The 14,632-nt window shown below is 41.4% G+C and overlaps 1 protein-coding gene across 1 annotated transcript; it reads right to left on the bottom strand.

Annotated features, from left to right (window-relative positions):
* Nucleotides 1-766: 766 nt before the first annotated feature.
* LOC144260189 (ferroportin-like) lies at nucleotides 767-7,838 on the bottom strand. The gene is made up of 2 exons (XM_077808743.1): nucleotides 7,586-7,838; nucleotides 767-1,768 (listed from the first exon to the last, which is right to left on the bottom strand). Exons 1-2 carry the CDS (start codon nucleotides 7,836-7,838, stop codon nucleotides 978-980), a joined length of 1,044 nt encoding a protein of 347 aa, XP_077664869.1. The 3' UTR covers nucleotides 767-977.
* Nucleotides 7,839-14,632: the final 6,794 nt, after the last annotated feature.

Genomic DNA, 14,632 nt, shown 5'->3' with positions numbered 1-14,632 from the left:
ATTTGTTCTTAAGATTAGATTAGAGAGATTTTGTTCCTGGTTATTTCTGTTTCCAAGCCTGTTATATATGTTTGTACTACACCCTAATGCTTACGAAGGTTGCTGTATTAGTAAATTAGTAGCAACTATATATATGTATATATTTAAAAGCTAATGCATTGCTAACATGTAAGAGGAAGGCACTGTCCAATGGTCAGGGTGCTAGCCTGGTGGCTGGAGATGATGGTTTGATTCCCTGGTGTGCCACAGACTTCTGATGTGACCTTGGGCTAGTCCTTGTGTTTCAGTTCTCCATCTGAAAGGATCAGCAGGACTTGATCCTGAGCCTGCAGACACAGCTAACCAACATCCCCACACTGCCACCTGGGAGTAGCTGGAAACTAGCTGACCCCTATGACCCACAATTTGCAGAGGCTGTACGCCATGGGAAGTCCCACCTCGAGTGATCCAACTGATAGTTGTTTTAGCAATCCCACATTGGTTCCTGTATCTTATATAAGCCATACTAGGGCATACTAGGAAGCGTCCAGGCAACAATATGGATCCCTAGCTAGCTGCCATGACTGCCCTGCTTTTGAACTGTCTCCAGGTATTGACTTTGGCTCTGACCTGGATTCTGCCTCCCAATTGACCCCCCACCAGAAACCCAACACTGACCTTGATAGCTGGTCTTGACCCTCATAGCTGGTCTTGACCCTTGGCCTGACTCTGCCTCCGGCTCTGACCCTTATATTGTCTCCTGACTCGGACTCTGGCTTTGACTATAAGCTCGACTCTTGACTCTGACACTGGCTCTGACCCTGGCTCTTAAGCTCCTGCCACTAGTCCTGCCTACCTTCACCCAGAATGCCAACACCATCTTTAGAAGGGGTATAACAGCACTTCCCTATCAAACAGGGGTATGGTGAGGATATATATATTAGACTGTGAGACGGTCAATACTATGATGATGTGGGCCATATGTAACAGAGAGATCATCACATCTGGTTTTTGTTCACAGAATATTTTACCCAATGAAGCGACTCTGCATGTGGTGGCAAATTGCATGTATACTTACCAATTCTGGCTAGTATCACTCCTGAGAACAAGAGAATGATTGAAATATAGGATTCTGGGTGATTGTCCCCATGCACGCTGTCCAACAGCACTGTATTATTAGTCCAATGAATTGAAGAACGATCTGGCAGTATGGGTTGGTTGATGTTTCTTTGGAATGGGTAAATATGCAGCTGGTTCTTTTGTAGTGTCTCGTGGTTTAAGGAAGAGTTCTTACTTGTGAGAAGAGAGAAAATACCCAAGTCAAAAGGACTGCCGGAGGCAAAGACTGAAAACACACACAGCATTAAACAGCTTACATGGAGGAGGCTGGATACAACTCCTGTGACAGCCAAGCCATAATGCTTCCTTAGCTTAGTAAACAAAATCGTGCCCATTAGTCCTGAGAAGGCAGAAAGAGCCATGAGTATGCTGAGAAGAGAGCCACTGATCCCCTGCGTGTAGGCGTACCCTGTAGTGATACAGTCAAAGCCAAGCACTGTGGTGTACAAGAAGGCTAAACCCAAGCCTGCTAAAAAGACAGACTGCCTGTAATATGCTTTCCAGCCATCTCTGCACGTACACAGCATCCTGTGCATTTTTCTGAAGCAAAGAGGCAGTTTTGTGATTGACTTGCGTTGCATTTCAGGACTGGATTTCTGCTCCGTCGGTGCCTCTGGAATCCCAGGTTTGTTGATGAATTCAACAACAGCTGAGCAAATGGGAAGATCCCCTGTAAAATACCAGTCAGAAGGTTTTAATGATTCTGGTGGCAACTGCTCCACTGTGCAGTAAGCTGCAATAAGAATTCCTGCTTTCTCGGGAAGAGTGGACCCCAACTGATCTGTTCAAAGCAGCTGCTAGAAGGCAAATATTAAAGGCATTTGAAAGCATCAAACAACAAGGGGAGTTGAAAGTGGACCTGTTATTAATTGGCCTTGAATTACTTCATTTGACCTTTTCGGGTGCAGGCATAGTCTTACATCTTATCCAGAGAGTGGCGTGACAAACTGAATTACAAGTCTCTCTACTGTGTCGGTAGCTACATTATGAAAGAAAGCCATTGACACTGTCTATATATTGGTTACGCCAAAATATTTTAAAGAGGAACAAAACATCTCATACTAGTTTGGCTGTTTGCCACGCATGTTCACACGCACACACACAAAATAAAGTTAAAGTAAGGTAAGAGAAAGCAAGTTTTAATCAGAACTAATGAACTTAAAGGGGAACTTGTTAAGCAAAGGTTTCTGGCTCTGTTACTACTCTTTTGGTTCAGACATTCAAAATGGCACCAGATCCAGTATGGGATTTATTGCACACACGAAAAAGAAACATTAGCTGGAAATGCAATATCCAGTTCATCCTCATCTATATTTCAAGCTTAGAGAAAAAGAATAATGTTTTGATACAACTACAAAATAAAGATTTAAATGTAAATTAGATACATCTCAGACATGGTTAACTTCATTGTGCAGATTTTGGTTCTTAAGATTGTTTTTAAGCTCCGTTATTGGAGCTAAATATGATGACTATGATCGAATGAGCTGAGGAGAAGACTAGGACCCAGAAACTCTTGAGTTATAATTTTGGTGCTAATACTGAGTCCCTGGGTAAATTACTTATGTTTCTCTCAGATTTCCCATTTATAAAAGTGCGATAATACTATTTTCAAACTTTTAGGGCTTTCGTGAAGATTTGACACTTAGTTCTTACAAAGAACTTTGAAGGTGTAGAGCACTACCAGCTACTCCTATAATATACATGCAGTTTTATTTGCCCCATCAAAGGTATTTCATTTTTAAAAGGCATATGATACTTTTTTCTATGAAAGAATAACAGTTCTCAGAAAATGTAAATTATTCTCATATTTATAGTCAGTTTCAATTACCTCCAGCTAATTCCGTCTAAGTGATCATATCATCCATCAAGAGTAAGTTAGTTTAATTACTATTAATGTTTGTAGAGTACTTTGAAAATGTAAGTGCTAATTACCCTGTGTGTGAGAAAGATGATTGTAAAAATGTCATTGTGGGACTCATATTTCAGTGCATAAATATATATCTCATATGTCATACAAAAATAACTACATTAAAAGAATATTAAGGATGGCACTCAAGCACTCAAAAGTTAAGAAATGCCAGAATTAATGCTTTCAGTGCAACCTTAATTCAATCCTCTTGTGCATATGCATTATGATACAGTCTTTAATTACATGATCACATACTATTTGTTCCACAAGATCCAGTCCCTTGTTCAGTAAATGGGTGTTTATTCAATATTTCTTTTTATCCTTCTCATTCAATGTGTGGTCCAAGGACTTATTTAACACACATCATCCAAATGCTGCACTGGATACAAAATTATTAATTTTCTCATGGATGTTTCTGGAGTGCCCTCACCATAGTATCTGAGTGCTCCACAAACATTAATTCACTTATCTTCACAACAACCTTGTGAGATTAGGAGGCATTATCCTCCTCATTTTACTGATGGGGAACTGAGGCACAATGAGATCAAGGCCAAAATTGTCTAGAGTATCCACTATTTTTGGGTGTCCAACTTGAAACAACTAGGTCATGATTTTTCAGAGTATTTAGCATTTTCTGTCACTTTAACATATTCAAATCATAGACTCAATTGACTCCAGTTGCAGCTGTGAATGCTGAGCCCTTCTGCAAACCTGGTCTCAGGTGTTGGCATCCAGAAAATTAGGAACATACAGTTAGTGGTCACCTGTGAACATTTTGGTTTAGGGCTCTGGGACAGAGGTAGGGATAGAATCCAGTTCTCCAAGTTCTTCACTTGTCTTAACCAAGGTGGGGTGGGGTGAAGGGGTGGGAACAGAACCTTTGTGTTGGGGATGGATAGGAGCAGAGGGCACAGTGAACAGATGCCAGAGGGATGGGCAATCAGATAGATAAGACCATGTTTTCTTCTCCTGAAAATCCCTGCCTCATTCACTACCACACCTTCCAATTTCTGCAATAAACAAGACAGGTGTCCTACAGACAACAGTCTCCCGCATACACAGCCCCGATTCTTCCCCAGAGCACCATCAGTCCAGTGCACTGAATGAGGCAGGGATCCCCATGGGAAAAATTAGTATGTGATCATGTCACTGAAGACTGTATCATAATGCATACGCACAAGATGGTCAAATTAAGATTGCCCAGGTAATTTTAATTCTGGCATTTCCTAATCTGTGCTCAACTATACAGCCTTAGCATACTGTTAATATAATTTCTTTTTTAATGTAATGTCCAGAACCTAAGTAAAAAGTGAAAACACTGAAATTCTATTATGTGCAAGCACACTAATCCCCCCCCACCCCCACTTGCATCAGCAGCATGATTTGAACCGTTAGACCCACTGCATGGACCTCTACCACTTGAGCTAATAGAATAACTAGTAGCCATAGTAGGCTGTTATCCTCTATGTGAAACAAGCAGAGTGCGGAATGAAACACACACTTTGCCATTGGGTTTCACAGCTGCTTAGAATAATGTAGAGACTCGGGACTCCTGGATTCAATTCCAGGTTTTGTAGGGGAGCATGTTCTAATGGTTAGACCCTTCTACCACTGTGATCCTAGGCTGTGTCTGTGTCCCTCTGCTCCTCCAACCCCTTACCCTGCTCCCTCAGCTTTCCTGTCCCCTCCCCTTCTACTCCTATCCAGTCTCCCCACCCCTTCCCTGGCTCCTCCCCCCTCTGTTCCTATCTAACTGCCCATTTCTCTGACTCCTGTTCACCTCCCCCTCTGCTCCTATTCAACCCCCACTCCTGCATCCCATTCACCTCCCCCTCTGTTATTCCTGCCATCCACCCCACACATAGAGATGTCTGTTCTTACGGAAAAACCCTTGTGGATGGCTAGTATGTTCTCATTAGTATAGTCAACAGAGGGTCTGTCTACCCTACAGTGGCTACAGCAGCACAGCTATGGCACTGCAGCTGTGCCATTGTGTGTAGATGCTTCCAATATTGCCAGAAAGGGTTTTTCTGTCAAGGTAGTTAATCCACCTTTCCAAGAGGAGGTCATCGGCACTGACTCTGGGGAGCATCCCTGGAAAAAATATTAGCACCCACCGGCAATCCTGCCATCAGCGCCTCCCACCCACCAGCAGCCCCACCAATCAGCGCCTCCCCATCTCCCCAGCGCCTGCCACCTGCCGTGATCAGCTGTTCTGCGGCGTGCAGGAGGCACTGGGGGAAGGTGGGGGAGGAGCGAGGGCTGGGAGCATTCAGGGGAGGGGGCGGAATAGGGCAGGAAGAGGCAGGGCAGAGGCAGAGCGGGGCAGGAAGAGGCGGGGGGTAGGACCTGGGAGGAAGGGGTGGAGTGGAGGTAGACCTGGGCTAGAAACTCGGTGCCTATGGAGGAGGTAGCTAGGTCAATGGAAGAATTATTCTATCAACCTAGCCACATCTAGTAGATCGATCTAACTTCTGCAGTCAGGGTATGAAATTTTTCACAGCCCTGAGCTATGTAGCCATCTTGATCTAACAGGTAGACCGGGCTGAACAGGCACATTTGTAGCAGAATTGCACAGGAGGTCCATCTGCAGGTGGTTTGCTTGGTATTTAAAAAAAATTCTTCATCAATAATGGATGAAGAATGTCCTAAATAGTAGGGAGTGAACAATTGCACAGGATACTTTTCCTCAGTGAGAACAATGTGTTAGCCTGAATATCACATACAAGAGCTTGGGGAGTGGAGGTTAGTATAAAACAGATTTCAGCTAATCATCACTGCACCAATTGTGTAACAAACAAATCATGACTAAGGCTTGGTCTACACTACAGAGTTAGGCTGACATAAGGCAGCCTATGCTGACCTATGTCAGTGTCTACACTACAGCCTTGCTCCCACTGATGTAAGTGCCCTACGGCACCGACATCATAACTCCGCCTCCACAAGAGGTGTAGGGCTTATGTCGGGGTGGTTAGGGTGACGCAGTGTCTGCGTAGACACTGCATTTCTTACATCAGCTGTTGGCTGTGTTGTCAATTTAATGGCTGGAGTCGTGAAATTGACAAGAAAGCTGGGGGAGTTCCTAGTGGAGAGCTGCCCCCCTACACTGCCCCTCTTCAGTCAGTGTGTCACCAGGAGCACACACACCACCGACAGAAGGAGGGTAGTGTGGACCTAACACAGGTCGACTTAAGATTGCAGTGTAGACATGCCCTAATTTGTGATTTTACTGTCTTTTTTCTTAAAATGTCTAAAGGCATCAAGAAGTATTATGTCCCAACTCTAGCTGCTAGTACAGACTCACCCCCCATTGATACAGCATCTGATGATTAGTATTAGTAAGGCTCAGCTCCAGGGAGTAAGGTCGATGTCAGAGGAGTTGTCTTGTTGTCATAAGTCATCTAATCTCCTGGTATAAGCTGGGTAAAACCTTGTTATGGGTTGGGGTAAAACCCCACTGAGGTTGATGGGTGTGAACTCACTCTTCAATTAACATCACTGTAAATATGAGCCCCACGGAAAACAAAAGGTATGTGTGAACCTGCTGAGGAGCTTTTGGGCTGAGTTTTGGTTTTGGTATGTGTGTATGAGAGTGTGAGAAAAAACACTGCTTTTGAAATGATTGATATGGCAGACAAGAACAGAGAAAGGCAGAGGAAAAAAGGAAAGAAAAGCCAAGCGGGAGCCTGTAAGCACAGTGTGGCCATGGAAGAAGCTAGAGAGAGGGCTTTGGGGTTGGGTGCTGGCTACAGAGACTTGAACTCCGTAAGGTAAGAAGCTGATCCTTTTGTTACTCGATTCCTCCTGTGTTCAGAGACACAGGACTTTGTATATAAATAAAACTGCATACCTGACTATCACCAATTTCTCCCTCCAACTTGTACATCTGAAGGGCCCCAAACTTTGATGAGCGGTTCAGGTCAAAAATGGGCAACAGTACTTATGCATAATTTCCATTGTCATTAGTAGGAGATGGCCATGTACAATGAGGCAGGAATTGTCCCCATGGAGAACCACTAAAACAGGAAGATGGTCACTGGGGATACAATACTCTTTTTAAAAGAGTAGCAAAAATAAACTGAATATTAGGGATTACATGCATTAAATCATTCTTCACTGACTTCTTTTCTTTTAGCATCTTGAATTGCTATGACAACCATCATTCTAAATGAGTATCAGTGGTTCAGTGACATGCTGCAGGATAGTGCTCTATACCAAGGAGCACATAATGCAGACAGATGGATTCATTAAACTGTCTTTAAATCTGCCTGGTAAGGTATTAAACAATGGAGGATCTGCTATTCTCCCACCCACCATTGCGAGTTGTGTATGTAAATCACCCTCGTACCTGGATTTGGAGAATTGACCCCCGCATATTTGCTACTTAGCTTTTCTCTTTTCTTTTTATAGTAATTTTATTATCTTCATACAGTTCCTGTGGACTGACTCATTGGATACCCTCTAGTACTCTAATTATTTCATGTGTAATTCAACATTTTGGATGCAAGCCTGTATTTCAATAGTAATACATTTTTAACATGTTGGTGGGAGGCTGTTCTCCTATTGAACACTACTTACCTTGCACATCTGTAAGTTCCATTTGTCTTTCTATAGCATATTCTCCTGCATTCTGTTGAGGTTTCACAGCCAAAGGAGGCACTAGTTGATACACCCTGGATAGGAATATAAATTCTACCAGAAGAGAGATCAAGTTCCATCCAAGAATAAATCCACAGCCAATGACATTAGAGGCCCAGGTCATAACCTGCCCCACAGACAGAGGAGCGAAGATATTTATGACTTGATCCATTCTTCTTATAGCTGCATTCATTCCTAAACATGGTGTAAAGACAGAATGCATTTCACTCTACATATATACAGACGCACGCGTGCATCAGTACTGATGTGATAATTTTTCCACCCTTTGTTTGCCTAATAACACTAAAAGCTCTACAGGCAGGGACTGTCTCATACTGTATACTTATACAGCATCTTATGGAGTCCGAATTTCACTCAGGGCCTCTAAGTGCTACTGTGATACAACCAATAATATTAATAATAAATTATCACTTAAGATATTCAGAAGGAGCAAGATATTTTACATAAGACCACATGAAAAATAAAGTGATTGCGTGGTGGGGAGGACAGATAAAGATGTGCTCATGAAAGCCAGGGACTAACAACAGGGGTTTGAGTCCAGGAGAGCATGGAGAGACATGTATGCTTCCTTGCTCAGCTTTGGCAGTGCACTTTAATCTTGATTTACAAGAACCCTTCCTAACTTAGACCTGTGATGCTGCCATAGAGAGATTTCCAAGAGAGCCTAATTGCAGTACATGGTGGTGGTGTGAAGTACACAGACAGAGTCTTGGATATGTCCTTTCACTTATGATTCGTGCCAGGGTTTGAATCAGGTCTCCCAAAGCAGAAGACAAGTGTAACTAAACTATTGTGCCCTGTAGGCTCCTATCTAAAAAGATGTTGTCAATTCTCAGTAGTTGCTTCACCTGAAATAACTTTGCTACTTTTACTTGTTAATAAAAGCTCATTATTAATAAGCACAGTCCTATATTTTTTATCTGATCAACCAGAAAACCAGGGGGGGAGGGATAGCTCAGTGGTTTGAGCATTGGCCTGCTAAACCCAGAGTTGTGAGTTCAATCCTTAAGGGGGCCATTTAGGGATCTGGGGCAAAAATTGGGATTGGTCCTGCTTTGGGCAGGGGGGTTGGACTAGATGATCTCCTGCTGTCCCTTCCAATCCTGATATTCTATGATTCTATGAAATTGGTGAAAAACTGAAATCTTTGTCACCTGTACATTACCAGGCTTTCTCCTGAGAGGACTGAACATTAGATACTGCTTTGAACACAACTCTATTTAATCTTCTTAGACTCTTATTAAGGAATGAGATTAGAGATTTGTTTCTAAATAAATATGTAACTATGTTTCTTCTATTAAATAAAATATAGCTTTGGCTATATGAACATAAACCATATCTAGCTCACCAGCCAGTTGGCCTCTGTTATCACCTGTGATGACCACAATCCAGTCTTTCTGAATGGTTATCGTCAGCGCTGTGCTTGCCAGGTTTGCCAGATCGGCTAAGATGATTACCACTGCATAACAGAACACCTTGTTGGAAGTGAATAAAAGCCAGGGGTTGGAATCCAAGAATCAAGGTTACTCAGCTATTGCTGGCTGGAACATTACGCAAAGTCTGAATAAGGATGGAAGCTTTCAGAGATAGGTTAAGTTTGCCACAGGAGTGAGTACATTTTTGCTAATTTGAGCAGCAGAAGCTGCTTTTCCATTAACACTATGAGCCAGATTCTGTTCTCAGTTAAACCTCCCGAAAGCCAGGGTGAACCCGTTGCCTTCAGTGGAGTCGCTCTAGATTTAAAGGGGTAAATGAAAGCAGAATTTGCCCCTAAACCTTATAATCTTCTGCCATTATATCGAGAGGTGACTTTGCCTCAAATCAAAGGTTAACACTAGAGGGAAACATGTTAAAGAGGCTCAATTCACCAAGGCCCAGAGCCTCAGCTCCAACCAAGAAATGCGGAGTGTTAAAGGGTGGGAGCAGGTGCAATGGCGGTTTAAGGCCCTCAACTCCTGGGGCAGGCTGGTCCCCCTGAGAGCTGCTTTAACTTGCCCTGGCTGCTAACAGCTCCAAAAGGCCAATACAACAGCTGGGGCTCACCAGGATACAAGGAAAGACCAGCTGCACGCCTTACACTCAAAGCCGAGAGTGCAGGAGGGGGATGGGGAGACAGAGGGAGAGGAAGAGCTGCTTCATTGGCTCTTCCCCATCATGGGATCCTCTCTGTGAGGATACCCTGTGGCTGATTATACTGGCTTTCTGGCTGCTTTGCTGGCGGTACTGTGTACAACAGCCACAGCACAGAGGATATTCTGGCCCACAGTCAGTCTCTACGATTAAAGCAAATACTTTACATGCATTATTAACCTACATAAAGAACCCAAGACTGAAATATTCAAAGTATCATTTAGACACTTACACTAAACCAGCCGTGCCACATTTGCTCAATCTCGGTTTTGTAAGAGAATACCAACATCAGTACTACGCAGCAGCCAGTGACAGAGGAGTTCTGAATGAACAGCGATGTATGAGCAACTGCAAAATGAAATAGCTCTTGATCTGATATATATCTGATCGATTTTAAAAGACTCTCACAAATTCTGTCACTTAATACAAACAATCTGACAAAACCAGCAGCCACCTGAACAGACTTTTCTAATAAGAAATGTCTCAGCTTTGTATGAAAGACAAAGAATGACACCTCATTCTCACTATAGAACAGAAATTGTGTTTTCTGACCAGAGCTAATTATAAGGAACATTATTTAACATTTTGCAAATTCAGAGAGGCATGATCTAGTGAGGAACTCCTACTCCCAGCTTGTCTTCTGTGGCCTTGGGGAAGTCGCACTGGCTTTAGGCTTCTATATCACGTAGGCACTGTTTTACCCTTAATCTCTCTTTCTCAGTTTCTCTGTTCAGTTAGGATGATATAATGCTTCCCTCCTTCATAGGAAAGGTGTAAGAAATTATTAATATTTTTAAAGCACCCTGAAGAAGATAGCACTTATAATCATTATTAAATCACATGGATAGTAATTATATTCAAGAGTTTGTATCTCCTAGTTAGGAATATCAAAATCAACGCAGACAATTACCTTTATTTCTTGGTTTTCTATCAATCCAATCTCCAATTAAGGCCCCAAACACCAGTACAGAGCCAGCCACCACTAACCCAAAAACAGCTGTTAGAAGGAGATTATGTCCATACAATTCTATCAGGAATACAGACATGGCAAAGTGCCACATTCGATCTCCCTGAAAAACAGAAGAGACAAAACTTTATTTTGATTTTAGCCTCACAAAATAAAGCAATACCATGGACTAAATAAATGCAAGTACAGAAAATGGGGCAGTCTGAATATTTTAATTTGATCCATTTCTAAATATGTTTCCAGATGTACTACAGTGCTTCCAGAAATACAAATGCTTCTCAAACCAGGCTTCTCTTGATCATTTACAATGCAATAATTTTATCTGAGCTTATCTTACCCATATAGAAAGTGCACAGCTTGCATAAACCAGAAATCTTGGACCCATGAGGTAGCTCAGCACTGCATCTGAAACACATACACAGAAACCAAATACACTTGAAAGTAAATTTTGTATGTACACATGTGCATGTGCATCTGTGTGTGATTGATGTGGCTGGTGCTGTATAGCCAAATAAAAAAGTGTACCTCACCCATAGGAAAGTACAGTCTCACTACACACATTCACAGACAAAAGGGATAAAATTCTGCCCTCATGGAAGTCAAAGGCAAAACTCTGATTGATTTCACTGTGGCCAGGATTTCATCCAAGATATCCCATGATGGAAACCAGAATAACACTTCTCAGTTCTCACAGGTGGGAACACTGTTGCACAAAACACCACATCAGAACGTTAAACGGGATAAACAAAAGATCTCCCCAGTGATGGAGCAAAGCAGAGAGGTGACTAAATGAGGTCATGTTGGCCCAAATCAGTTAAAATGGAAAATGATGTTCTTCTTTTCACCACAGAGGCTTTTGCACATAGTGTGTAATTTACTTTATTGGGATTAACTGGCTATGTGTGTTGTGTTTTCAGAGAAGATGCTTTTGGTTGTAAAACCCATGGGATTAATTGGTAATTCTCAAACTTTTAACATCAAAGGGCCTCATTTAAAAATAGGCTATGCCAGGCCTCTAATTTGCACCCACAACATTGCACTCTTAATTAATGCGGGAGTAAGTGCTGGCATTTAGACACCTCTTCTAGTTACCTGATTTGCAGGGACAGACGGGAAGACGTTTGTTTAAAATTCTTTATTTTCTCCTGCAGTTCATGATGTCTGGAATTTTGTACCCACAATCAACTAAAGGACCAAACTCAGAAGCCATTTTTAAAAAATGAAGTCTTTTATACTTATTTTCAAAGAAATATTAGGTATCATTGTGGAGCTTTTATTCTAATTGACTATCAAATTGATCAGTCTGAGGAATTGTATCCCTTACCTTTAGTCTGGCTAACAATGTAGTGCCTGATTCTCCATTGTGTGGCCTGTTGTGCAGTCATTGGTGCTAGATGGGGATCTGTTATCATTCTGATTTGGTAGTGTTTTATACCCAATTTCCACAGGTAGAAATGCCCACATGAGGTGCAAGGCAATGGAGTATCAGGCTCTTAGCAATTCAGTCTAGTATATCTTCCCTATGGCCTATATATGTGTTTTAATCTTCCATATTTGCTCCACTCTCTATAAAGCTCAATCTCTAAAAATCATATTCTCCATCAGTGTCTGTAGTTAGAGAGGGTGACATTTATGCTTCTCATGCCTGGAACTCTGACTTCATTTTCATGTTTAGTTGTCACAGCTGTAGCCCCACACATCATCCTTCTGACCTGAAACTGTATCATGAGAGGCGGAATAGTCATGTGTATGAAAACAATAGAAGGGCACATTTGGAAGACAGATTCAGTTGCTAAGCAGCATTTAAGTCAGGCAGTCATTTCATATTGCTGAATAAAGAACAAATATCTGAGAAAAGTATCTGTCTTATGCATTTCTGCAGTGCTCAGTGGACAGACAAAATTGCATAGAGTTCTGATTAATTTAAAGTGGCAGAGAGATTACTTCAGTTCAAGAACAAGGCCTAGATAAAATGATATGACAAGCTGATAATGTTCAGCAGAATTACACCTGGCAACAGTCATTTTCATCTCTTTGGGAGATTTACCAATAAATCTGTTCTCTCTCCTGATGGATGTTTCTGTCCATATTCTCTGACTTCCAGAGTCTTTTAGGTCTTCTGAGTCTTCCACCATTCTTTCTTACTGCAAATAAAGGTTACACACATTGAAAATATATGCAAATTGCAACTACACTGGCATGAAGTGTGGGACACCAGGTCTAATTTCAATAGAAATCAGATCCTCCAATTGTCTGAATGAAGACACTGTTATGCCTTTACACAAGTCATTCTTTAAATTATATATGTAAACTTTTTGCTTTCAACTATAGCCAGATTATCAACAAATGGACATGTACTAATAAATTCCCTAAATACCCTTTGTCTAAGTGCAAATTATATATGACTAAATAAATATACGCACACTGTAATTAACTGTTCTAACTTACCACAAATAGGAAATAGTCTATATTTTATACTAAATGAGCCCGATTTCTTTTCAGCCCTGCAGTAGGTGACTGTTAAACATTTCTATATTAGCATACATTTAAAAAAAATCTTTCCATTCTCCCATAGCATTATAGTTACTATAATTAATGCAAATTAAATACGAAGAGAAAACGATCGTTTCATTTATATAATCCATGGGCATTCAAAAAGTTGGGTATTTTCACTTCTATTCCACTAGCTAACATGCTGTAGAAATCAGTTGCAACCAACAACTCCCTTAGTCAATTATACATTTATTTTTACTTACCATGCATGAACAGCAGGACCAAAATTTTCATGTGTTCTAGCTTTATTGTTTAGTTGATTCAGTCACTTGCTGTACAACTCTATGGAAAGATGAATTTTTTAAAAAAAGGAAGAGCTCAGTTTATGAAACTTACACGTACACTTGCTAACATGTATAGCGTTGTGTGAAAAATGCTGGAGGTGCAAATGTTTCATGTTTGTTGTCAAAAGAAAAGCCAGCAGTTTCTGTCACGTGTGACAAGCTAGTACAATGTGCTTTTCTACGGGTCATTCGGTGCGATGTAAATTAGCCCACTGGGAAAAGGCTAATCCTGGGAGTGCACTGCATCTCACGTCTGGCATGAAAAGGGCAGAAAGGCAAAGCCTAGCTAACACAGATGCTGACTGCTTTATTTGCCCCAAGCATTTCATTTTGATTTACACGTCAAAACAGTGCAGAGATTAGAGGGCTTGACTTCAGTGGACCTATGATCATGTACTCTAGTCCCCATGTGCTGTATTCTTCAGTGAAGCCTCAGGAGAGAATACATGCTGTTTTAAACATTGCAATACTGGCTATGTGTTGTCCTTTTAGAGGAGATGCTTTTGGCTGTAAGAGGAGTACCATTTAACTGTTTTAATTGCAGTAATAATTAAGAATACAATTTCATGTATTGAATTCAAAGCATCATGTGACTTCAATTTTTATCTGAACACACAAGCAGAGAGATTTGATGGTTTTCTGCAGGCTTGTGTATCAATTTCACTTGAATCCCTATGCTTAGACTGCTGTTTATCAATCTTATGGGATGTTCTTTACAAAGTATTCACCAAAAAAATGAAAAAAATATTAGATGACTTTCGTAGGATTCTGAGAATTCACCAGCAGTTGTCAAACTGCAATGTCATTTTGTGAGATGTTTGTGGAATTTCCTTAGTAGTTAGTTGCGGAGGATTTTCATAACTGTCCATTCATTTTGTGTGTCTAACTTGAGACATCCAGGGCCTGATTTTCAGAGGTGGTGAGCACCTGCAGCTCCCACTAACTTCAACAACTCAGGTGACTGGACTCACATGCCTCAGGTTGGGCACCCAAAAGTTGAAGCAGGCAAAATGAAAATGTCTAAAAGCAAGA

The sequence above is a fragment of the Eretmochelys imbricata genome, chromosome 2, assembly GCF_965152235.1.
Source record: "Eretmochelys imbricata isolate rEreImb1 chromosome 2, rEreImb1.hap1, whole genome shotgun sequence".
Classification (NCBI taxonomy): Eukaryota; Metazoa; Chordata; order Testudines; family Cheloniidae; genus Eretmochelys; species Eretmochelys imbricata.
This window is presented reverse-complemented; position numbering and strand designations above follow the sequence as displayed.